At 36.2% G+C, this 26,517-nt stretch overlaps 1 protein-coding gene across 12 annotated transcripts in view; it reads left to right on the top strand.

Moving 5' to 3' along the window:
- The window catches only part of PTBP3 (polypyrimidine tract binding protein 3), a 55,231-nt gene that overhangs the window by 13,767 nt on the left and 14,947 nt on the right, over positions 1–26,517 (top strand). For all 12 annotated transcript variants that reach the window (XM_031609770.2, XM_090131074.1, XM_090131071.1 and 9 more), the window contains 6 exons: positions 9,188–9,263; positions 13,035–13,204; positions 14,046–14,192; positions 20,564–20,728; positions 23,566–23,676; positions 25,095–25,269. In XM_031609770.2, coding sequence (XP_031465630.1) covers positions 9,188–9,263; positions 13,035–13,204; positions 14,046–14,192; positions 20,564–20,728; positions 23,566–23,676; positions 25,095–25,269 — 844 coding nt within the window. The remainder of the gene's footprint in view (positions 1–9,187; positions 9,264–13,034; positions 13,205–14,045; positions 14,193–20,563; positions 20,729–23,565; positions 23,677–25,094; positions 25,270–26,517) is intronic.

The raw sequence follows: 26,517 nt of genomic DNA on the forward strand, positions 1-26,517 counted from the left end.
TCTAAGATAGTTTTATGACTTAAATGATGTTTTACCTCAAATACAAGGAGTCAGTTTTGTTCTAGAATCATACCACATGTCTCTATTTCAGTTGAAAGTTTCTACGGGGAGGATGTGTTTTAAATTTTTAAAGCATTTTACCTGTGGCAAGGCAAATATTTTAAATGGAAAGACTGTGACCTGTGCTGCCAGGTAGCTGTGGAAGCAAAAACTACTGTTCAATATGTTAGCCATTATGGATGACCTGAGGATGTATGTGCAAGAACAGTTGGATTCTTCATTTTTATCCTTGCACTTCTACGGTGTATCCCTAGCTTCAAATGACTTTAAGTTAGCAGGTTGTCACTATATTTTGTAATTTCTCTCTTTGTTTGTAGAGAGAATACTGATTTAACAGTGAGATACAGTGTATTAATAAGATTGAACTTGAATATACAGTAAAATAGTATGACCCGTACAAAATAACTTTCCTCTCAGTGCTTACTTGCCTCTTTCATTGAGTTAGACCTGCATGAGCTGCTTCTCTGCTTGGTCCAGAGTCTGTTAATAATTTAAGTGATAAAAACTATACAGGATTCCTTTAATACCTTTAAAATGGTGCTTTCCATGCAAAGTTTATTGGTTTGTGTTCTACTTCTGGAGCTCCAGCCATTGTCATGGATGCACTGAGAATTAACATTCCCTTCTTACCCAACTGTTCTGTGGTAATTGTAACTGTATTCAGGTCTGATGAAGAGAGTGACTGATTTTACAATCTTGCAATTTAAGCCGAAAACAGAAAGGAGAATACTTACATTTACTACAAAAATATTTATCTGATTTTTTTAAAAGGCCTTTCATAATTTTCTTAATTTTGATACTTATGCAATAATAGAATATGTACCAAGAGGTGTTTTGGTGTTGCTGCTGATGTTGCTCTGCTGGCAATCTGAGCAGCACTTTTTTGAGGTTAATTTGACAACAGTAACCCTGAAGTGTTTTACAGTGCATGAATAATTTGTCAGTGCTCTGTAGTCTAATCTGTTAGTCATGCTAGCTTCATTTTCCTGGTTAGCAGAGGAAAATTGAAGGCACTTGGAAGGTTGCCTTCAATTGGAGGCAGCAACAGTACTTAAAACAGCAGTCACATCTACTTTGGAGTGTGCTAGTATCTCTCAAGTTATAACATCTTAACTTGAATGTTTTAATTATTAAAAGAAGCAAAAAGAAAGTATGATGCCAGTATTCTTGGAAAAAATCAATGATGTTTGGTATTTAATATTTTTAGTAATATTAATTAAAAAGAAAGAAATGGTCCACAGCAGACAGTTATTTAAATAAGGTGAGAGTAATAGAAACTTAGTTGCTAATGGTAGTGTCATCTCTGTTCAGTTTGGTGTATGTAATTGCTGAATTTGGCCAAGATTTAGAGGCCTGAATGTTACCCAGAGCACTGCTGCAATTATCTTGGCTGACAACAGGTAACAGTTGGCTAGCTGATGTCTGTGTTGGTGGGGCTGGCTCCTCCCACATCATGAAAGATGTATGTGTCACAGCCACGAATGTTGTCAGCACATTCAGCTGCATTCGTTGTGCTTTACATACTTGTAAAGTGAAAGCATCACTTTATCTATTTGTTTCTCAGTCTTGTCTGCTTTGAAAGGCAGAATGTAATATGCTAGTCATTGCTACCTGAAATAACCTGTGTATTTTCTAGATATGGAGGATAAAACAGGGTCTTTTTATGGTTAGTGAGTGAGAGTTTTATTGCATTTTCACTGCTGCATAGGAGTCAATGCACACAGCGAGCACACCCACAGCTGGTTTGCCCCTGGGCAGCATGGTGATACCTCCTTCACCCAGCAGGATCCCAGATGAGTCACCTGGTGCTTTCCCTTCTCCAGAAGCCCTCTGTTACTTGCTAACTGCAGCAGTGATCATAAATTGAAACTCAAAACACTTCATTTTTATGCACTTTGGCTTTGCTTGCTGAAAACATCTGAGCATGGAAGAATTTCTCAGTATCAATCTGTTTGGTAATTCTTATGTCTTCTATGTTGTACATTAAAACCATATTGTATTTTTAATGTGAGTTGTTCATACAGCAAAGGAGGTAAATGGCCTAGGTGTATAATGTGCAGGAAGTGTATTACATGTCTGTGCTGGTTGGCATGGTGAGAAGCAGGAATTAAAGACACTGCCTGAGCTTTCCACTGCCTCCTTCCCCTCTCTCCTCTCCCTTCCTCCCCAGCAGGGCATGATGAATGCTATAGCTTGGTAGAGCAAATCTCCTTTTCCATATTCTTTCTGCTGATATGAACACTCACCATGTGTAAACTGCAGACAAGCGTAAATCATATCCTTGGTGTGATTATAACCATTGTACTTTAACATTTAGAAAATACTTAAAAATATATTTATTTTGCATTTCTTTTAAAATTGCTGCATGAATCTTGAAGAAACCACACAAAAAAAGAAGGCAAACAAAATTGTCTGTAGTCTCAAATGAGAAACGCCTGTTTTTAAGAAGACAGTGAGACAGTTTTCAAAATTATTTTGTGTACAGTTCTTGAAACTATTGAATTTGAAATTGTAGTTAAGTATTTCATGCAGTATATTCAGGACTTCTTAGAAGTCTGCACTACATCTTCGACTTCAAGTATGGTATCTGCCCTTAGAAATTGTTTAAGCTATTATTGTGTTATAGTAACTTCATATTTCAGCAGTGTACATCGTCTCAGCTTCGTTAATTATTTGATATTAAATCTCTTCTTCTGAAGAGAGACCTTTGTCTCTTCTTAATGAAATCAGTGAAGCTAATACTTTGGTCATTTTTTTATTCCATTTTTAGTCTTTTTAAATTAAAAAAAATTTTTTTTTTTAAATTGCCATTGCATGGCTTTTTAAGAGTGTACTGTATCTTGTTTCTGGTGTAGCAGGAAGCTTCAATAATTGATAACAGAGACAGTAGAGCTGACTGTGTTGCTAAAAGAACCATAGAGCATTCAAGCCTACAGAAGAGCAGCTATCTATGCTAAAACAACTTTCTTTGATGGTGTCTGATGATCACGCTGTTGAGCCAATGTGTTTGGGAGGGAACTTTGCAGTGGAGGAAGAAAGGTTTGCCTGTTTATGATCATTGACTATAATTTCCTTCTGTTTCAGCATATTGAAATGTCAGTTTTCTGTGTTTGTTTTTAATGCAAATATATCACCTTGAAATTTTTATTAGTTTAACTTCCATTTTCTTTGAAATGTTTTCATTTTGACATCAATAACATTGTACCTCACATTAAATCCTCACTTTGAAAGTAGAGTTTTCATCTCTGCTGTTGCAAATGGAGTCTATGGAAGAAAGAATAAAGGAATGTGAAAAGTTCTTGGAAAGATTTTTGCAGAAGTAGAAAATAATGGGAATTTTCTCACTTGATCGTGACCCTTAAATTTTGTTTTTTCCAATGAGATTCTGCAAAAATTAATAGGGTGTGCATTAGAACTTCATTTAATGAATATTTAATAACAATTTGTAGCTAGTATAACTTGAAAACATTATTCACAGTGTAGATTTTGGGACAAATTCTTTTGCTTCTGAATAGAATCACATAGAAAAATATCAAAGCTACAGTTTATATGCAAGGAGAAAGGTGTGTTCAGGATGAATTATTATTTTATTGGGACAATTTTTTTGTTGTTCTATTTGTCGCATGGTAGAAATGCTATGATCATATCATTATTATTATTTTTCATCTTGGAAGCAGTCCAGAAAGGAGATATTCTGTAGGAAAACAAACAGTATATCTTTCAGATGAAATGTGAGTTAGTTAATTACAAATGGAATAATCTGTGACTATACTGGAAGATCTGCGGCTAGCAAGAAAGACAGGAGGTTGCTCTAACTTTTTGTTATAAGTGCCTGAGTTATGGAATCTTTGACACATTGCTATCAGAAATCTTAAAATCATGGAACAGTTTTCAAGGAAGTTTCATGTAATTTCAAGGAAGGTATCACTTGCTGTAATCTGCAGTTTTGTAATATGCTTTTAGTCAGGGAAATTGGCCACAGTAGATTAAGAAAAATTGTTTCATGAAATTGTCATTGGTTGTTGCATCCTGTAGACACCACTTGCTGGACTAGTAATTTGCCACTACAGATTTTACTTATTTTAAAGAAATGCTTAAAATTATACTTTCCACCATTTTTGAATTCCTACTCAATAACTAAAGAATCAATTTGATCTAGTTGTTGGATGCTCTGTTGCTCTTATCAATGCTCAGTAATTCCAAACAAATGTGGAAATCTTGTAGAGAAAGAGGAGAGGTGTAAGTCAGCTTGTGATTTAAGAAAAAATAATCTTAACCCATTATGAGGTTATTGATGTGTTTGGGATGCTGGTATGAGAATGGGGACAAAAGATACCGTGGTTAACTCAGACTGTTGTGGTGTGAAAGCTGAAACAGCAGCATAGGTGTAAGGGCCTTGTAAGCTGACATCTTTACTGGAAGAAGTTCCTGCCAAGTGTGTCAAAATCAGTGGCAAGAAGGATATCAAGAGTAACTTTGCAGACAGGATTTGGTTGCTCTGACTGGTTTCCCAGCTGGAGTTTCTAAACTGCAATTAACTAAAAATAAGCCAACTGAAAGCTTGTGTACAGAGAGAAAGTAGGAGCTCTGGCAAGACTGAGCCACAACAGAAAGACTTAATAAGGATTTGTAGCATAATATCTAGACGAAAGTAACTTCTTGTGTAGTCATTTTTAGCACTTGCCTTTTTAGCAGAGCAGTGTTTAGAGCTTTGTCCTACGTCATACTTTATTATGCTTCAAAGCATTTCTTTCAGTGCTTTCTGGGAAAGGGAGAGGACTGAATTGGAGAACTTGAATTCTGTCATCCCTTTGTAGACTTGTGTTAATAAATATGTAGGAGGACACTGGTGGTCAAAATGTCTTATTTCTTTCCTTCTCCAGACTAACCCCAACACTTGCATGTTGTGCTTCAGCTTACAGGAGAACTGTGTCAATCTTTGCATTCTTCTAGAATGTTTCCACATTGGGTTTGATTTTTGTTTCAGACAGTGACTGAGAAAGCTGGTCAGCTCCATGGTCAGGTAAAGGACAAAATGTAGAACATTGTCTCTGTGGTGTTCTTGTGCTTCTGAAGTAGGTTGGTCATCTGTCTGCAAAAAGTTTGTTGATAGCAGTTCTCTTGTAGCAGGCTCTTGTAGGGAGCACAGCATAATAAGTAAATAGACTGTAACTGTGTGTGAGTAGGTAAGTAATTTAGTATTAGGACAGAAAGTTACATATCAGAACAGTATTTCAGTGGAGTATTCAGATAATAGAATAATAAAAAATTGTGGATGTGAGAAAACAAGTTTTGTTATAAAAAAAAAAAAACAACACTCTAGAATCAGTGTGGCTCTCAGGCCAATTGTTCTGTAGCATCTTAATTTAACATGTCATTGTTTTGTTTACAAAAATTTAAGTACAATCTTAAGTACACTTCATGATACGCAAGCAAATTGTTGATATGAAGATAGTTATATATTTGTAATGATGACTGTTTCTTGTATTGTAAGAGACTCAACACCTTCATTAGATCAAGTAAAACAGCTGACAAGATGGTGACCTTGTGGGTTAAAAGAGCTTTCACTGTCATGGCTATCTATATTCCTAAGTTAATGGCTGTCAAAAGATAGGTAGAACCTATGCAGCTGTGTTAGGAGATACTAGTTCAATGATGCATCTGCTCAGGTGCAGGCACGTGTCACCACTGAATGTTGTGATTACACTTTCTAATGGAATGATTAGTCCCACTTTTCTGAAGCAGTTCATTCTATGCTATAGCTTCACTGCAGTTCTTCAGAGTTGTAGTATAGACTGTTGCAGACACCTGAATTATTTTGTATGTCCGTGTGCATATGTGTCAATAACTTGGATTTGTTTCCTTGATCTGGTTTGCAGCACCAATCCACAAGCAGTGTGGAATTCCTTACTCGAGGAAGCTGCATTCATGGAATGGCCCACAAAGATTTCAGAATATGCTTGGACTTGTTCTGAGATGGCTGAAATATCATTAAGAGGAAGATTGTTTGATTTACAGACTTTCTGTGTTATCTCTTATAGTGAGTTACAGCCTTTGTGATTTGCTGTGAAGGCTTGTCTGTTCTTCTTGGTGTTTTAAACCCTGAATGTTAATATTTTTTGCGGAAGCAATCTAAGAATTTTGCCCAGAAGTCAGTGTCAAACATTCCAGTTACAATTTCATGTGACATACCTGCAAAATATCCTATGCTGTAAGTTGTTGATGCTTCCTTTTTATTGGAAGCAGTAAAATTTTGGTTGAAAGCAGACCTTTTTTGTTTGTTTGTTGTGCAGTATAAATCCCATGAAATATCTATATCTAATAGTGCATAGTTTGTAGATTTTTCTCAGCCTTAGACAACTTAATTTGACTGGTAAAAACCGTGCCTTTATATACTTACTTAATTTCTGCATATATTTTAAGTAAATTGCTTGTTAAAATCATAGGTTCTGATTTCTGTCTGAAGATGCTTATTTGAATCCTGAGTTGAATCAGTTGTGAAAGCCTTTTAAAATGTAAGGGATTGGAAAATTATTTTGTTCTGAAAAAGCCTTCAGCGTATTTTTTGGGTATCAGCTCATTTAAATTAAATATGAAATTGTGAGAATGCATATTACATCCTTGAAGCTAACTTGATCTGTTAAAATAATCATAGGTATGTTTGGTGTCAGAGTTCTTAACAAATAGCTACAAGATGGTCTGTTAAGGCACCTACTGCTGGAGGTTGTCATGCTGAAACAACAACTTTTGATTCAGCCTTCTTAAAAAATGCAGATATTTATTCTGTTGAATAAACACTTATTTAAAAAAAAAAAAGCTAAAAAATCTGTCAACTGAAGTTACAGCAGTATTTTATAAGCAAAATATCCTACTTAGAAGTTCAGAACCCAGGTGTTCGCATACTCAAGATACATGTAATAACTAAAAATTAATACTGGTTTTGAGTGTTAATTAAGTTCCAGCATCTAACCAAACAGAATATGAGATTATTGGAAATCCAGCAATCATTTCATCCACAAACAGTTATAAAGTTAAAGCATGGCCATGCAAATAAATTTGAGTAGGGCTGTATGACTTACAGTGTACTGTATTTCTCAACTAATTAGGCTGCTCCTTACATTAGCTTATATTTTAATTGGAAACAGATTTAATTGGGGGCAAGTGAAAACAATTAGAATCAGAATTCCTTTAAATGTTTTCTATATTTTTTTCTTTTTTTAAAAGATTATTTCTCAATGCTTACTGTAATAGATGTTGCATTTGTACTGTCAAGATGTGATTTCTTGATTCAAAAGTATTTTCTGCTGCCAGTGAGGGATGAACACAGTCTTGTTTTAATCCTGACTCTAACACTTGTGATATTCTGTGAGCAGCTAACTTTGCCTGAGAAATTTTTTTTACCACCCTAACCTAGACAGACCATTCTGTTGTGAATGACCTTCCTAGACCCCACTTGGAGTATTGTGTCCAGTTCTAGGGCCCCCAACATGGAAGAACATGGAGATGTTGGAATGGGTCCAGAGGAGGGTGATGAGAATGATTAAAGGGCTGGAGCAGCTCCCCTACAAGGACAGGTTAATAGGACTAGGACTCTTCAGCCCGGGGAAGAAAAGGCTCCAAGGAGATTGATCTTATAGTGGCTTTCCAGTACTGGAGGGGGTCCACAGGAAAGCTGGGCAGGGACTCTTTATAAGGGCAGGTAGTAACTGGATGAGGGTGGCTCTAGACTAGATATTAGGAAGAAATTCTTTACTGTGGAGGTGGTGAGACATTGGAACAAATCCACCAGCAATGCCATGGATGCTGCTCCCACCCTGGAGATGTTCAAGTCCAGGCTGGATGGGGCTTTGAGTAACCTGGTGTAGAGAGGTGTCCCTGCCTGTAACAGGGGGTTGGAACTACATGATCTTAAAGGTCCCTTCCTACCCAAACCATTCTATATTTCTGTGAACACTGGGGAAGCAGCAGGAACCCATGGCAAACTGCAAGGACAAAAAGGACTGAATAGCTGCTTTATGCAGTTTATAACCAGTCCTCAATGGCAAATACTTCTGCAGCCCATACCAAACAGTATGGCTTACTGTTGCCAAAAGGATGCTTTCATAGAAAAATCTCTCCTTGCCCTTCCCTTACTCTAGATCTTGCTTTCAGCTGATAAACTTATTCAAACTGCTGAAATTCACTAGTGAAGGATTGAATCATCTCATAATGAATCTCCTAGGCACCAGAACTGATGCAGCACAAACTGCTTATTTTGTGGAGCTGGTGGGAATACTGGGGCAAGGGCAATGGGAGCTTCTCCTTTCAGGAAAGTTGTGTTGTTTTCTGAATCTGCTTACTCCATTTTCTAGATTATCTCCCTCAGTCTCAATTTTTTCATGTAAGTACTCTTATAGAGCGGTGTACTGCAAATTTCAAGAACATTAATTGTCTTAGGAAGTACCTTTCTGGCATTTTGAGGAACTGTGTGGAAAGATGATGCTTGGCTATCATACTAGAGCAGACCTAATGGGTAAAATCAGTGCTCAGTTGTCAGTTAAGTCTTGGATTTGGCATTTTTGGACAAATAAACTGTATTGCTCCAACTCTTTTCTGTTAGTGGGTAGAGTCACAAATTCTCCATATTCCTAAAGAATGTACTATTCATTACTACTTTTTTTTTTTTAATAAGTATGGATGATCCACAATCAAATTCTCTGGCTGATAACTAAGTTTAAAAAAACTATTACAGGTATATTGAAAATGTTGCAAGTTAGTGTTTCTAGATCAGCACAACTGCTGATCAGTGTGGCTATGTGTTTATTTGTATCTGGAAGCAAAGTTGAGCACAGACTCAGAGCCTGCTACCAACTAATTTCTTTTAATAATCATTTTTTAATCTTTTAAAACATGGGCTATAGTAAGATAAATGAGAGAATAAGTGTAACATGTCTGAATTTGCTAACTAGCATGAGATCGAATGAGCAGTTGTACGGTTAGCACTGTTTTTCTGAAAAATAAATTCACAGCAATAGTGGATAGTACACATAGAAAGGAGATTTTCTTCAGAAGTAGTTGTTAAGCTTTGTTTTATCAGGCTTTTTCTCTGTAACAACTTTTACTGGTAAACTTGTCTTTTATTTTTCAGCATGGACCTGACAATGTGCTTTCTTCCAATGACAGTGGAAAGTCTCTTACTGTGAGCAATTCTACTCCAGCTAAAGGTATAAGAAAAATGTATTTTATCACAGTTTATTTTTATCACAGTTGTTCTTCAATGTATGTATTTTCTCTGAATTTTTATTTATTTAGTTAGATCTTAATTGTCACAGTTAGCATTCTCACCAGTCTTGAACTGCGTAAGGTGACTCTAACAGTAGAGGCACTGGAATCTACCCAGTTTTGTTCAGTTGCAGTGTTGAGGAGCTCTAAAACTGACTTGTTGGGATGCGCCAAGAAACACCAATTTTGTGTAATCATGATCAGGCAAGTAGCCTTCTGTGGAAATTCTCTAACACCTGCTCCATTTTTCTATAGTTGGACACTTAAAGGAATTTCTTCTTAAGTATTCACTACCATCTAGACTACAAAGCCAGGAGATGAATACATAATACTGGTCTCAGTATTTAGTGGAGTATAGGGCATGTTGTATGGATTTGTGATAAACATTTGAGTTGGTTTTATTAAATGTTTTTGTTCATGCTTTCTACCCTGCTTCTAAGATTTGAGCAGCAGCACACAGTCCAATGATATATTTTGCAGCTGTTTTTCTGCCAGTTCATGTCCCCAGATGAACTCTCCATGGACAGAGATGAATTGCAGGGCTTCTATTTTATTTATTTATTGCAAGAGAAACAGTAGAAAAAATTATATGTATATTTTTCTTGATCAGAAGGTTCTTTGGTCTGATTCACCACATTTATGCACAGATTGTTCTTCAGCACACTGGGTTTCTTTGAGAAATGGTGGGAAACTCAGTAGAAAGACAGGGTAAGGAGACATTATATTTAAGTGATTTGTGGCTCAAAGTCAAACCACTGCCATGGTTTCTTTGTATGGAACTGATATTACCACCTAAAAAAGATCTTGCTCCATGTGTTGAGAAAGATGCAGGAACTGTATTCTAGTACAGGAAATTTTAGGTCAAGCAAAAAGTTAAGTGTGGGAAAAGGCTGGGACTATTTCCTTTAGAAATATTTTCTGTTTATGTGGGCTTGAAGTATTCATGGCCCATGACTGCAAAAGTTAATTTATATTACTTACAAATAATTAGCTTGTGACAGACAATTTTCCATCAGTGTTTGATTTTGTAGGAGTGCAAGGGACAGTGCAAACAACCTCCTTATAAGCACTTAGGATCTGCTGGCTGTGTTTCCAATGGGAAATAAGATTAAGGGAGGAGACAAAGGAGCTAATCTGAACATTCTTCTTTTCTATTTCTTATTTGCACATGTTGCATTGTTCATAGTTCTATTAATTGTTTTAGTATGACATCCAGAGCCTCTCGCTTGTTGTGAAATAGCGTAAGTCTATAATTCAGTAATTTAATAGCTGAAAGATATTTCAGGCCTGCATAGATAGTACTTTTTGTAAGAAATTGCCAGCTGGCAAGGAATATAAATTTGTATTTAGTTCATTTGGCTTTTATTAATTATCAGTGTAATCACTCATATTCACAGTGACTTCCAGGGTTTCTAAATGCTATTGATCTTTAAAATAAAATGGATGTTTGTGGCTCCTAACAAGTCCAGAAAAACCCTAGTTCTCACTGATGACTCTACTTCTTTTAATAACCTTTGCTGAGATGAAGCTTTTTACTAAATGCAACAGCTTCAACTGCAGAATTTCTTATATGTAGTGATCGTTTATCTAGAATCTCTTTGCATTTCTCAATTTGAAGTTATTCACCCAGAAAATACATCTATACAGTCATGAATCATGATTGTAATGAGCTTCTGTTTGTAGTACTGGGCTCTAATTTAATTTTGTTTAAAGGTGTCTCTTATCAATATCCATTTTCTCCCAATTGAGTGTGGAATTCCAAAGAGGAGATGATCCTGGGCATGCTTTGAAGAATATTGTATCCATTTTGAAGCTTAGATGCCAGTAAATGCAAGTGGATTGTCAAGATCCATATCAGACAATAGCTAGAGAAAGTTTGGTTTAAAATATGCTGAGGTCTTTGTGTTTGGGATGGAAGGAGGGCTATCTTTTATTATTAATTTAGTGAGTTAACTCAAATCCCAGAAAACTTAGTGTATTTACAGTGTTACAGAAAATATGAAATTTTTAGGTCAGATGTTAGTCCTTAACACATATATACTAAGGGGTAGCTAGTAAAATGGATGATGTATGCTGCAGATACACAGGCTGAAATTGTTCTGTTAAGCACTGTCCTTTTTGTCTGAATGTCTGATCAGTGAACTCCTCTAACAGGCAAGATGCAGAGAGATAGTGCTGTGCTTGCCACTTAGTTCCATCCTGTCACCTTCAGAAATGATTCAGAACTCACAAGATGTCTCTCTTGCAAGAGATGCTCATCTTAAAGTCAGTATCTTTGTTAGGTTTCATTTTCTGCTTTATTTAGTCAAGCGGTACCCAGCTTAGTAAAGTCAAAGACTTCATCCTATCTTTTTTGAACCTTCTAATTACATTTAGCAAAATGGTACAGTTCATTGGGGTTTAATAGTAATATACCCTGTCCTGGTTTTGTACTGATGCATGTTTAGTATATTTCTCTTTGTCTTAAAATCTCCTTCCCAGCAAGCTTGCCACTTTTTCATGTTTTCTAGAATGCAGAAGGAGTATACAATAGCATTTAAAATTTCTTGATGGATAAAGCAAAGCATAACAAACTCTTATGTTATATGGGCATTAAATACCTTTCCTTGTGCACAAAAATAACCTGGGTGAAACACTGCACTGCAGTCAAAATCTATAAGAAAATCTGAAATAACTTGCTAAATTCATACAGAGATTCGTCATCTTTTGTGCTTCTATGAAATGGCAGATGCAACAGATGAGGTCTTAAGCTTCTCTCTCTTGCTGGAGTGAAGCTGTTTGTAGCACATAAATAGGAGGAAAACAAAAGTAAAGCCTGTGTATACCGTAGTATGCAGTTACACTTAAATTCAGTTTTGGGATATTTTTCCAAGTCTTTTGTATCTCTGTATCTTCCTCTAGGAGTATCTATTACTAGCATCTGTAGATTGGCTGGTGAATTTCATTTTTATTACTTTAACTTGTATTACTCCATTGTGATACCCTCTAGAACAATATGCCAGGTTTTTTTATTGTTGTTGTTTTTTGAGGTGCTCTGCATAAAAGTGCTCTCAGGGAATCAACTCTTGGGAAAGCAACTGTTGATCACTTACCAGTAACAGGATTCAAATAGGCAAATCTAAAAAAAAAAAAAAAAAAAAAAAAAGCCATTTGCCAAATGGCTCTATGGATTTCATGCTTCACTGCCTTGAATACTTTTCAAAGGGAATTCTTTTAAACTGAGTCATATGGGACAGCAGTCTTTCTTTAATGTTTTTTTGTTGTTAATTATTTGAGGTAGCAGCTAAGTCTGGCTGCAGAACTAGCAATGCAGGAAGATAAGTTAGTAATAAAATAATGAATATTACCTCCCAGTTACTATAACTTGCCCTTTTTTTGTGTAATTAATGCTCTGTAAATATCTTTTGTGCATATTTGGAAAGAAGTTATTAGCATATCCAGTTGCAAGACTTTAAACAAAAAACAACAGAATACAGGGAAATGAAAGAGAAGGAAAAAGGAAAGTGGAAGGACCTCACATTTATTGTGGAGATTTGGAACAGGTGAAGGGAACCTTTTTAAACTATGAGCTGACCTTTCTTAGAATTCAAAAAGCTATAGGAAATAGTTAATGTCTGTACTGAGACAGCAGTTTCTCCCATTTAGGTTTTGGCATTTATACTGCATAATAAGTTTGTCTTATTTGTTTGTCCTTTTTTCATAAAACACTTTAGGTGATGGGAATGACAAAACAAAACTTAAAGGAGTGAGATTGCCATGCATGCCTTCTCGTGTCCTTCATCTTCGTCAAATTCCAGATAATGCCACTGAAGCAGATGTCATTTCGTTAGGCCTCCCTTTTGGCAGAGTAACCAATGTACTGATTCTAAGAGGAAAAAGTCAGGTAACAATTATAACAGCATGCCTGCTCAAGTCATTCATTTCTTTAATGCTTTTGGTACTGTGTTTGACTGAAATGATTGCAGTGATGTCTAAGTACTTCATTTATGGCTCAAAATTTTCATTCTTTCACAGTTGGGAAAATGTCTTGGCATTCATTTCTTTTCATATATTTTCTGATTACATAATGGTTTAGAAACTCGTTGACATTAGCTGTAAACATAATATACATCTTATGTAAGAACATATGCTGATTGAGAACTACTTTGCTGATATTTATGTTGACAGCTGTCTTGAAATCATCTGCTTGATAAAATAATTAACATGAAGATTAATTCTTTTATGTAAATTTTTTTTTTTCAAATCCTTTCAGATGCTGGGTGATTTATATCATCAATAATCACTGAAATCCTAAAACCAATAAGCATTCATTCAGAAATTGTATACAGCACTGGGCTGGGTTAATATTGTGCATAAACCAATAGATATTTAGTGCCCTCTTCCTACTTCAATCATTGTATGCATTTGCAACTGAAACAATAAACTTGTATTCAGGATTCTAATAAATTCATTAGCAATGATTTTTTATTAGCATGCCTTCCCATATGTCATACTTATTCCAACTCTTCTTTAATAATATATTGTACTTAAAATGTATAAGTCTATTAAGAGATTCAGATCAAATATCCCCACAAACTTGCATAAATGAATACGTTTTAATGCAGTGCTATACTTTCACATGTTCTTTTTCTGGTGAGAGTGGTATTAGGAATATGTTATGATTTGATGTTTTGTTCTTTCCTGTAAACAAAACAGTGTTGAATACTGTTATAATTCTACTGCAGGCTTTTTTGGAAATGGCTTCTGAGGAAAATGCGGTTAGTATGGTGAACTACTGCTCTTCTGCTATACCTCACATCCACAATCAACCTGTGTATATTCAGTATTCCAACCACAGAGAACTTAAGACTGACAATCTACATACTCAAGCTGTAAGTATATTATTTTCATTCAGTAATATGGAATGATATATGACTATAGTAAATAGTCACTAGTAAATAGACTATTTTCTATTAATACTACACTAATGATCATATTATAATAGATATTTTTTTTCTGTCAGTTGTAATCTGGACAGCAAGTTCTTTCAGAAAGAGACTTGGTACCTCTAGAATTACTGTGGAGGAGCTCAAGTTGTTGTAATATGCAGAGTTGTCATAACAGACTGACCATGAGCCAGCAGTGTGCCATTGTGGCCAAGAAAGCCAGTGGTATTCTGGTGAGCATTAAAAAGAGCATGGCCAGCAGAGTGAGGGAGGTGATCCTCCAATCTACCCTGATGACACCACATCTGTAATATTTCTGTCTTGGCTCCCCAGTTCAGGAAAGACAGGGAACTGCTGTGGAGAGTCCAGCAGAGGGCCACAAAGATGATTGAGGATTTAGAATGTTCCATATATGAGGAAAAGTTGAAAGACCTGGGGCTGCTCAGCCTTGAGGAAAAACTGAGACAGGGTCTTACCAGTGTAACTACTGTAGTATTAACTACAGGGAGGGAGTCAAGTGGATGTCTCTTTTTGGTGGTGCCCAATGACAGAACAAGAGGTAACGTGCATAACCTGAACTTAGGATATTCCATCTGAACAAGAGGAAGAACTTCTTTACTTTCAGGGTGACAGAGCACAGGATCAACCTGCCTGGAGATACTGTGATCTGCTTCTCTGGAGAGAATCAAAACCCATCTGGTAGCTTTCTTGTGCAATATGCTTTAGGGAACCTGCTTTAGTAAGGGGTTTGGACTTGATGGAGTCCCTTCTAAATCCTGTGATTCTGTGATCTTCATTTACATCACTGGTGATGACATGGAAAACATACTCAGCATGTTTGTGGATAATGCAGAACTGGGAAGAGTGTTTGACATCCCAGATGGTTGCACTGCTTGTTGTTGAGAGGAAACTAGACATGGTGGAGAAATGGACTCATGAGAATCTGATTAAATTAAACAAAGGAAAATGCTAACTCCTACACTTGGGAAGGAGTAGACCCAGGTGACAATTGTGTGTTAGGAGCAACTAGTTGGAAAGCAGCTAGCTAGCCTACAGAATGATCTGTGTTTGCTCATGAACCCTAACTTTACCATAGGCAGCAGTGTGTCCTTCCAGCAAAGAAGGCCAACAGCATCCTCAGCTGCAGAAAGCAGAGTACTGCCTTCAGATTGACAGGGAGTGACTCTTTCTCTCTATGCAGCACTGGTGAGACACAAATATGGAGTTCAGTCCTGGACTCCTCAATAGAGAGACATAGTTGTAGTGGAGCAAGTGCAGCAAAAGACCATGACGGTAGCTGAGAAACTGGAGTATCTGTCATACAGGTGCAGAGAGAGCTGGTTTATTCAGCCTGGAGAAGAGAAATCAGATATTTTATCAATGTGTGCAAATACCTGGGAAGGGGTAAGATGTAGACAGCCTCTTTTCTTGTCACTGAGTATCACTGAAAAGAGTCCATGTTCATAAACTTAAATACAGAAAAATGCACTGAAACTTAAAAAGCAAACAAACAAAAAGCTTTTTATTTTGAGCATGGCCAAACATTAGAATGTGTTACTCAGATGTATGGAGTGTCCATCTTAGAGGCATTTAAAACTTAGCTGGAAACAGTCGTAAGCAATCTAAGCTAGGTGACTTCTTTGAAGCAAGGGTCTTGGACTGGATAATCTCTGAAGGTACCTTCCATCTTCAACTGTTTTTTTAATTGTGTTTTCAGCTACTCAGAGACTTAGGATGCACCTGTCTTGCTTATGTAAAGGGAGACTGAGGCTGTGCTCAATTCAATTAGAAAACAAACTAGGAAGTAATCATCCTACTAGGTCTGTCAGCTGACTTGAATATATGTTTCTGAAAAAGCAAATCTATTCATTGTAGTTTTGTATGGTGAACTTTTTCTTCAAGTTCTACTTAACTTCTTCAGGAAAATCTAATTTCTCTCTCCTATGAGACATGATATAGTCAGAGTAGAGCTTATTACCTACTGCAGGAAAGTTCCCTACTTCTTCTGGGAATTTCCCTATTTGTATTCAGTGCTGAAGAGTCAATTGTTTGCCCCATTCTGCTCTGGAGCTTCAGTTAAATACACTCTTTGATTGTTGGGGAAGAAGCATTATGCACTCTTATACATTCCTGCAAGAATCCAAATGCCTGAACAGAAAATGACTTTTTGCTTTTCAACCACAAATTATAAATCAAATAATAAAATATGAAGGAAGAAATGCTTCTGGTTCTCTGTCCTTGTAGTTTCTAAGAACTTAATTATTTTTCTGGGAATTAACAGATAAAATTAGTGAATTCTTCAGAGCTCTCTGTTCCTGGCTGGTTGATGAATAGTCAAGACTGCTGCAAAATTATTTTTCTTTTTTTCAAATATATCGGAAGTGTTGGTACATAGAAGTTATTATCTATAGCTTCTTTCTCACGTAGACTAATTTTGTTTCTTAAACCCCCTTTTCCTACAATTGGTGATAAATTCTCAGCAAGTAGCTATATAACTATATTTGCTTTCTAAATTTCATATTATGAAATTTCATATTATGTTTTCTAAATTTCATATTATGTCTTGCAGATGTAGAGATGACTGTTTCTAGTATTATTTTCTTATGTAAAACATATACTGTTGAAAAATAAAATGCTTGTCTTGTTAGCACTGAGATATCTTTTTGTTTTCTTGCACGTAATGTCAGAAGAATCATTTTATGATGTCGAAACAGCTCCATGAAGCTTTTCTAGGTAACTTCCAATCTGGCCTTAAACACCTCTAGTTACAGGGCATCCACAACCTCTCTGGCAGCCTGTTCCAGCACCTCACCACTCTCTCTGTAAAGAACTTCCCCCTGACATCCAACCTAAATCTCCCCTCCCTCAACTTAAAACCATTTCCCCTTGTTCTGCTGTTATCTATCCTTTCAAGGAGTTGATTCCCCTGCTGTTTGTAGGCTCTCTTTAGGTACTGAAAGGCTGCAATGAGGTCACCCCTCAGCCTTCCTTTCTCCTGGCTGAACAAGCCCAGCTCCCTCAGCCTGTCCTTGTAGGGAAGGTGCTTCAGACCCCAATCATCTTCATGGCTCTCCTCTGGACCCTCTCCCACAGCTCTCTGTCCTTCTTGTACTGGGGACTCCAAACTTGGACACAGTACTCCAGTTGGGACCTCACAAGAGCAGGGTGGAGGGGAACAATCACCTCCCTGTCCCTGCTGGCCACCCCTCTTCTGATGGAGCCCAGGATACCATTTGCATTCTGAGCTGCAAGAGCACACTGCTGGCTCATGTTAAGTTTTTAATCCATCAGGACTCCCAGGTCTTTCTCTGAGATGGGCAAGTGTCTAATTATAGATTCAGTTTCCAGTGACTGAGAATACTTTCTGTTGGAGAGTGGATCTTAATGCAAGATAAAGGCTTAGCTTCATTTACCTGAAACTACTGTAATCTGTACTAATAATAGTCATATAATGCCAGGGTTTTGATCTCTAGAAACTACATGACCATGCTTCATTGATGGACGTATTATATTGTTAGTTGTGCCCTTTGTGCAAGCTGACATTTGTAATATCCCTCAATTCCTAGAAAGCAAGCTCTTAAATGATGAATTTATCAATTGGGATGGAAAGTATGTAACTTTTTAAAAAGTCTCTATGTTTAATATTTTATTTGTATTTCACAGCACTAGTATTATCATTGTTACATTCAATATTGAACAGCTGGGGAAGAAGTGACTAAGGGATATTCTCAGAGGCATCTACTCTAAACAATAACTGCTCTCTAGTTGGACTTCTGGACTAGGTTTCTAGTAGAAATCTGACATTAATAATACTTTCTTTTAATGAGCATTTGTTAATTAGCAGTATTAAAAACTGAAGGAGCTTGAGATATTCTTGATGTAGCAATTCTGTGAATAATTGAACTCGCCTAGCAGCATTTTACTGTCAAAATGAGCTAGTCTTGGATGTTGTTTCTTCTGCTTCCATCTGTATGTTCTACTCTCTGCTTTATAGCTTTGGTGCTTCCTGGATTCTTCTGAGTGATTCACCTCATAACTTGGAAGTTAAAGACTGAACAGTTTTCTGGGGTAATATGCTGAATACTTTAGAATTCAGAGAAAAAATGTAGCGGGATTGTCTCAGTAGTAGTGATCTCTATGATCAGTGTATTACACCTTAAATAACTGCACTTGAAATCTCAGCTTACTAGAACTTGTCATCAACTTCATTATTGTTAAAGTAACCATGATACTGTGATTTCAAATGCACATTTTTATGCCTGCAATGTGTAAATCTTGAATGTCTGTTAGGTGAACACCATGCTGTGCTCACTCCATCCGCAGCAGAACACAATGGAAAGAAATACAATGATGAAACTCATAGGTTGTGATAATGACAGGGGTATTGCTCACCTGCTGCCATCATAGATTAAGAGGATTTGATTTGAGGAAGATAAACTTAATTTTTTGCCCTTTGAAAATAGCGTAAGATAGTAAGAAGAAAAAGAACAAAAAACAAACACACCACAAAACCAAAACCCAACACAACCCAAAAACCATCTCTACCTGAAGGCCTTTCCTTTCACTTCTGCTCCCTTCACTGCTGTTACCTCTTCCCCTTCCCATTCAGTACAGGAGAAAGACCACAGCTTCCATTCTCTATTTGTATTTCTTTTTCTCTGCTCCTTCCTGCTCTAGTCTGACATGTTTTCTCTCCCTAATCTTGCTTAGAGAAATGAGGGTGAGAGATGCATGAAGAAGAAATCTTGCTATGTACTTCTGAACAATGGCAAAAGCAAACTGATTCAGTGGTTTGTAGGTCCAAAAGATTGCTACTTTTGCTGTCTTCAGAAGAAGTCATGTCAGTTTGCCTGGATTACATTTTTTTTATATGTTGTGAAGTCTATCTTCTAAAGATTTTATTTTTGAAGTGTTATTACTGCTTTGATTATTTTTTCTTTTTTTCTTTTTTGAAGCCTCTGACTTGTATTAGCTTGAGATACTGAGACATTTTCTTCTGTGGCCTTTATGTTCTGCATGACTTAAAAATACTACTTATAGCATGTTTTGAAAGAACTATTTTCATTCGTAAGTTCTAATATTAGAAGATAATTTCAGTAGCTTCAGGACCTGAAGAAAATAACCACATCTTCTACAGTAAACCCTTTTCACTGACTTTTTCTTTTTGCCTGTTAATGTGTCAGTAAAATAGTAGCAGGCCTCCCACAGAAACAGGGCTTCATTTTTACATTGTGTTTTCTTAATGATAAGTGTATCTTAAATAAGTTCTGGAATGTGGTTGGTTGGGTAACAGTTTCTATTTTCTGCACTAATACTGCGTATAGGGATTACAGCAAAAATCAGTGCTCATCTTTAACTTGTGCTAACATGAAAGGTACTGGAATCTTGCTAACTTGTCAGTCTGGTAAGTGTCGTTTGTCTCTTTGCTGGATTGGTTTGTTATCTGCAATAACAAATAAATAAGGCAACACGATTCAAGGGTATGGTGAAGGTAACAGCCTCAGAAAAAAATGACATGTTTGCAAATAAGACTACTTATCATTTTCAGTTCCGTACATGAGGGAATATTTTTTCTCCTTCTACAAAAACAATATTGCCTACTTTTTGAATTTATTTATATGTATATATATTCAATTATGACCCTTTCATTTGAGTTTTTTTTTTTTTTTTTTTTTTTTTAATTTAAATTTTAGAGAGCTTAGCAACTGAGCATTAATTTACAGATGTCTTAGTGTCTAGGCTCAGTTCTGAGGGACAGTTTATTCTGGAAGCTTAGAAGAAAATAGGTAACATCCACACCTTGTGTCATGTTTAGTCCATCCTCGAAGAGAAGAGTGTTACTGAGATATGGCTTCAAGTCACAACGCCATGTTTGGAAAGGAATGTCTCTCTGCAAGGCTATCCAAGAAGCAATCTAAAGGTCTTTTTGAGAAAAGCCCCGTCAAAAAGACTTCTCAAATTCCAGTGAGGTGGTTTGAGAAGTGAGTTTAAAGATGCTATATTTTGTGGCTCATAGTTTGGTTCTGGGAAGAAAAAGAACAGGATGTGCACCTTTTAAGCTTGTGTTTGCCAAAACTCAGTTCCTGGACAAAATCAAATCCTAATAAAGCAAACCAAGCAGTTTGTGCTTTACTGACTGGTTGAAAATCCCTTACCATGTTGTATTTCTATCGATATTTACAAAGAGGAAATACGGCTTTTAAATGCTGCACATTGACTGCATTGTACATCTTTGTTTTGTAAGAGATCATTATTTAGACACAAATAGTTTGCATGTGTGTAAGTTAATTGTGGTTTCTGCTGTGTTGTGATTTCAGAATGTTCAAGCTGCGCTGCAAGCTGTGAATACTGTGCAGTGTGGAAACGTGGCTATTACAAGTACTCTTGCTCCTGAAGCTGGGGTCTCTCCAAGTCACAGTTCTGTTCTTCGAATTATTATTGAAAATCTTTTCTACCCTGTCACTTTAGAAGTGCTGTATCAGGTAATAAGAATTGGTAAAACAAACAGTAAAATCTGTTTCTATGTTGCCACTATAAATAGAGCTTTTTTTTTTTTTTAAGTACCTATGGATCCTCAGTTGTGCATTACTCAGCTTGAATAAGCACTGTCACTTCCAACATTATTTGTTGTAATTTAGAGATCTAGGCTTAAATTGGTTTTACTCCAAAAAAATCCAATTAAACAGGACTTTTCTAGTTGAATTTTCATGATTTTTTTTCTGCTTTGGTTGGGTGGTTTTGTTTGTTTCTTCTCTGGTTTGTAGTTCTTTAACTTAGTTAAAATCGTAGCAAGAGTTCTGTGGAAGGAATAATAAACTCAAATGGTTACTTTGAATTTGTGCCTAGGAACAAGTGAATTCTTGCCTTATTTTACTACTCCTTATGTTCAGTAACTTTTTGAAGTTTGTGTTATATTTTAGCATTTTATTATATTTTAGCATTTTAAAATCACTTTTGAAGTTTGGTACAAGGGATGTTACATGAAAATATAGTTGGTTGGGCAAATATTTTAAATTATCATAAGCTCTTAAAATGTCACTTTGTTTACTCACTGAGAACTATAGTAGTAGACTATAGTTATGAAAGACATTACCGTAATTTCTGCTTGTAATTATTGAGGATTTGTCAATATTTTTCTTTCAGGTATTGCAAAGAATTTCATACTTGAAGCTTTTATAAATACTGTAAATCTTTGCGACAGAAAACATGCCCCTAATATGATTTTCCTGAGTTAATATGATTTAAAATGATTAGCAATCTTTTACAAGAAGCTGCAGTCTGGACAAAGATATTTTTGCTGCTCTACTTAGTGTCTCAGATGCTTATTATCAACACTTGCTTTTTCCTCTTGTTTCCTTATATTAATTTTTTCTCTTTATCTCTATCCTCCCAACAATTATGGATTAATTTGTATGCTATTAGCTGTCACTTAGAAGTCAAAATCTTTGTGATCTAAACTTTTGTTTATATCTTCAGGTGTTTTTTACTCAATAAATCATACAAGTTGTATGTCAACTGTTTAAAATGATTAGCTTGTACAGAATAATCTATTAGCTAAGTATCAGTGCATAGCAACAGCAACTCCTGGATCTAACCTTGTGTGCTTTTTGTTATTGCTCTTGGGGTTTTTTTTGTTGATATTGACAAAGCAGATAGTGGAAGAAGGGATTCATATTATATTACTTCAATCTGACTAATGTTTACTTTTGTGAAGCAAAGTTGTATTTTTCAGTGTTTGAGTTGTCCAGTAACCCTCAGTTAACTATTTTTGCAATAGGTCTAGAAAATCAAGTAACGCTTGAAAAGGGAGCTTAATTGGAGTTCATAATAAGGGACAGTCCTCTAGTTAAAGCAGCACTTTGTGCATGGTAGAGAGCTACAGTGCTGCAAAGAAACATAACTTTGCAAGTGTGGAAGGTTAATGGAAATGAGAGAATTTCACTGATAAGTGTAGTATCATATACTTATAGGCAGACTGACATCTGTTTACATATAGTATTTGTTTTTTTATTTGTTTATTCACAATCTACCTTAAAATATCTATTGTAAGAAACAGAATACTTGGTGTTATATTTGTAGAAACAAAACTGTGATGTTTAGGTTTAGAAACAAACACGTATATCTTAATATGTCTATTTGTTTTTGTGGAAATCTGCATGGAAGCATACATTTAGAAACTGCACTTAGACCTTTCTTAAGGGGGAGCATTTTGTGAACAGGAACTTGATAGCTAACTTTAAATTGCTTTGAAAAAAAGTTTCTGTTCTGTCTTCTACCAGGAAATGATGACTGTAGCATAAAATCCTGAAAAACTGAGCATGAAGTTTTAGAACAGTGACTCCATGACTGTAAGGCTGATAGGCTGGAAAGAGATGCTTGTCCTTATCTCTTGTGTATCTTTCCCTTCTAGAATTAATACTTTTCTAAAGGGTTCTGCTTTCCTGACTGCTGTGATGCTTCTTGTTGCTTTGGAACTTTGTTCTAAATCTATTGGCACTTTCAAAACTCACTTTTCCTCTTTCACTTTTACTTCTGTAATCATTTATTTGCACTTACATGATATGTCTTAACCTCGCTACATTTTCTCCATGAGTGCCCCAGAATCTGTCATCATGTCACGAGTGTTTCATGTATTACATGCTCTCATTCTGAATGTAGTTTGTATATATATATATATTGTGTATATATATATATATATACAAAATTTCAGCCTTTAAAAACTTTTCTACAATGCCTACATTTGGAGTAAATCAAACACCACTCAATTATAAATTGATACATTTATAAATCGATAAAAGGATGGGTCTCAAGCGAGTGCTTGTCTTGCTTCTTTCCTTCTTTGTCTTCCACTTAAGACAGCGGATCTATGTTGTTAATGTATCTACAAATTACTTACTGGAGAGATGTTTGATCATCAGTTTGCAGAAATTGCTTGAGATATAGGCTGTAAGGGTACCTATCTTGATAGTTTGCAGTTCCTATCTAACTGACTTGTGAAAGTCCATTTCTCGTAACTCAGCTTTGACATGGGACATAAGCCTCCTTAGGCTGATCTTATCTTTTTTAATCATTGTTATTAGTTGATAGAATTAGTCATTACTAATTCTTTAGAGGAATTTTATCCTTCTTCTCCATTTTTTATATATTCTTTTTTTTTAACCTGAAACAAATTCTGATAGCAATTTACTTGTGTTCAGCTCTTACAAAACGTATGTCTCAGAAAATTTATATTAAGTATTAAAATGTAGGCTTTTTTTTAATCAGGGAATGAATTCTTTTTTTTTAAAGTCCATTTTTTTAAAAGTTTCTTTCTTCTCAGATTTTCTCTAGGTTTGGATTTGTCTTGAAGATTGTCACCTTTACAAGGAATAATCAGTTTCAAGCTTTGATCCAATTTGCTGAGCCAGTGAATGCATATTATGCCAAAATGGTAAGTGTAATGTACTCACTCACTCTGTTTTCCTCACACAGGTAAGATGGCCATTATGTATAACGTTACTGATAGCTTGCTTATTAACTTTGATTTCTTTTCATTCTAACTCTCTTACTGCACTAGAATAACTTTGACAACCCTCATTAGAATAGTACTCTACCATCAAATGTAAGAAAGTGTATAGCACACAGACAGAAATCAGCATGGTTCTACCAAATCAAGTTTAGAGCTGTTGGTAGGGAAGACTGATGGTAGCTGTGGTTGTGACAATGTCTTTTCTGTGTCAAACTAACTAAACTCTTTTTGGTGAGGATTAATCTGAAGAGTGGGTTAACCCTCAAGGGTTGCCAGTTGCCCACCAAGCTGCTCTGTCAGTTCACTCCTCAGCAAGACAGGAAGAAAATAAGATGAAAAGCTTGTGAGTTGAGATAAGAATGAGATCACTTGCCAGTTACCATCATGGGTAAAATAGATTCAACTTGAGGAAGATAAATTTATTTCACGTTGACATGGATAGTGAGAACTAAAAACAAAACTAGAAACACACCTTCCTCTCACAGCTCTTCTTTTCATGTTCTGTTTCATTCCCGTCTCTTCTACTACTTCCTCCTTCTGTAAGCAGTACAAGTGTGTGCAAAATGGGATTTGTGGTCAGTCCATAGCACTTAGTCTGTACTGCTACTTCCTCTCCACGCTTTTCCCCTGGCTACAGTGTGGGGTCTCTCCTGTGGAATATGGTTCTTCATAAAGGCTGCATGTGTAGCCCCTTTCCACAGGATGTAGTTCATCAAGAATTGCTCCAGGATGGCATGTAGTCATTCAGGAACAGACTGGTTTCCCTGTGGGCTGCATGCAGCTCCTGCTCCACTCTGGGTTCTTTTCCATAGGCTACAGCTCCAATCCAGGCCTGCTTCTGCAGGGGTGTGAGTTCTACCATAGGCTGTACCTCTCCAGGCCACATCCACTGCTGCACCAGGGGCTTCTCCACAACTGCATGGGGAGATCTGCTCTATGCAGTGCCTACAGGCTGCTGCCTGCTCTGCTGTGGGCCTCTTCTGAGCTGCAGGGAGCTGCTGCTCCACGCATGGAGCACATTAGGGCCCTCCTCCTGTACTGACCTTGATTCTCTCATCTTTCCTGCTCCTCCCTCTGCTGATGTGCAGTTTTGTTTTTTTTACTCTTTCTTAAAAATGTTATCACAAAGGCACCACTGGTGCATTCTCCTTTTGAACTGTCTGGAATGGGTCTAGACCAAAAGGGTTGCCTTTATACTCAACTTTGAGATGAAAGGCACAGAATATTTATCTAGTGGTACTTGTACTTTTTTCTCTTTTTTGATACAGATAAAAATGAACTTAGGAGGGAGGTTTGTAACAAAATGTTTTGTATCTGAAAACTTAACTATTTGTTTCCAGGCTCTGGATGGCCGAAATATCTACAATGCATGCTGCACTCTACATATTGATTTCTCCAAGTTAACAAGCCTTAAGGTGAAGTACAACAATGAGAAAAGCAGAGATTTCACTCGCTTTGACCTTCCAGCTTCTGATGTCCAACTACCCCTGGATCCAGCCATAATTGCTGCCTTTGGTAAGAAGCCCTTATTTTGTGATAAATATGCATTATGATCATTATGCTTTTTACTTTGCATACTCTTGGGAGTTTTATTCTCTGGCTGTATAATAGATTCTGTTAAAAACAAACAAACAAAAGAATATTTTATATATAATTCTAATTGTTAGATTCAGTAAAGTTTGTGTGGAAAGCAGAAAATCCTATTAGACAGACATAAATGAGTATCTGAAACCTTGTTCAGATAAACAGTTATCAGAGTATATTCAGGTGGGCAAACTAAAAGCATTATCAAAAAGCTGTATTTTTAGAGTGATGTGGAATTATATCATTCGTGTAAGGCAATATAATAAACATTGCATATCAGAAAAGTCAATGGCAGCCATTCAAAATTGACCAATTCCCTAAAGCTACTTGAAAGTAAATGTTTTAAAGTATGCTAGCTCTTGTTTGCTGCTATTTTAGGATGACTGCTTGCTGTTTGCTTTTACTTAAGCTATAAGAAATACACAAATATTACAATTATATTTTATAGTTGCCTTCTAAAAGCAATCTAGACTGTTGGCTTTTTATTTTCCCAAATTGGGACACACATAATCAGTACATGAAACCTACAAATCTGCGGTGTTTGAGTACTAAAACTTTCATCACTGACTAAAAGTAAGTTATGCTCACTAACGAATGGTTGATACAAATAATACTACTTCTGAAAGAGAACTTTAGTAATTCCTTTACTAAATTTTGAAAGTCACTTCCATTGCATAGAGAAAGCATATCTGCTTGAAGAGACTTTGGAGAAGCCTTTTTGGCATAAACAGCACATGCATGCTTGTTTATTCAACTTTGATAATAAGTGCAAATCATCAAACAGATTTATGTATTATGCTGCCATACGTGTGTTCAGATAGCACTTGGCTGAATTATGTGATGAAAAGACATTGGGAGTCTTGTCAGTACTTATGCTTCCTGTTTTATTACTGTACAGGCATGTTTGATGGAGAACTATCCAAGCCATTCTATAATTTTAAAATGAAGCAGGTATCAGAATAATGCATCCAATTCTACTGTAGACTTGAAGGTATCCTAATAGTAAAACTAAAATTTTTGAGATACTGCACAGTAAAAAAAAAAAAAAAAAGGCAGATTTTATGAATGTTTTGAATTTTAAAATCTTCCTCACCCATTCAGCATGGGCAGAAATGCCTGAATGAGTATGCTTTGAAAGCTACCTGCCAGCTGTAAAGCAAATGACTTTACAAATAAAAC

Source organism: Phasianus colchicus, chromosome Z (genome assembly GCF_987193195.1).
Source record: "Phasianus colchicus chromosome Z, bPhaCol1.hap1.1, whole genome shotgun sequence".
Taxonomy (NCBI): Eukaryota; Metazoa; Chordata; class Aves; order Galliformes; family Phasianidae; genus Phasianus; species Phasianus colchicus.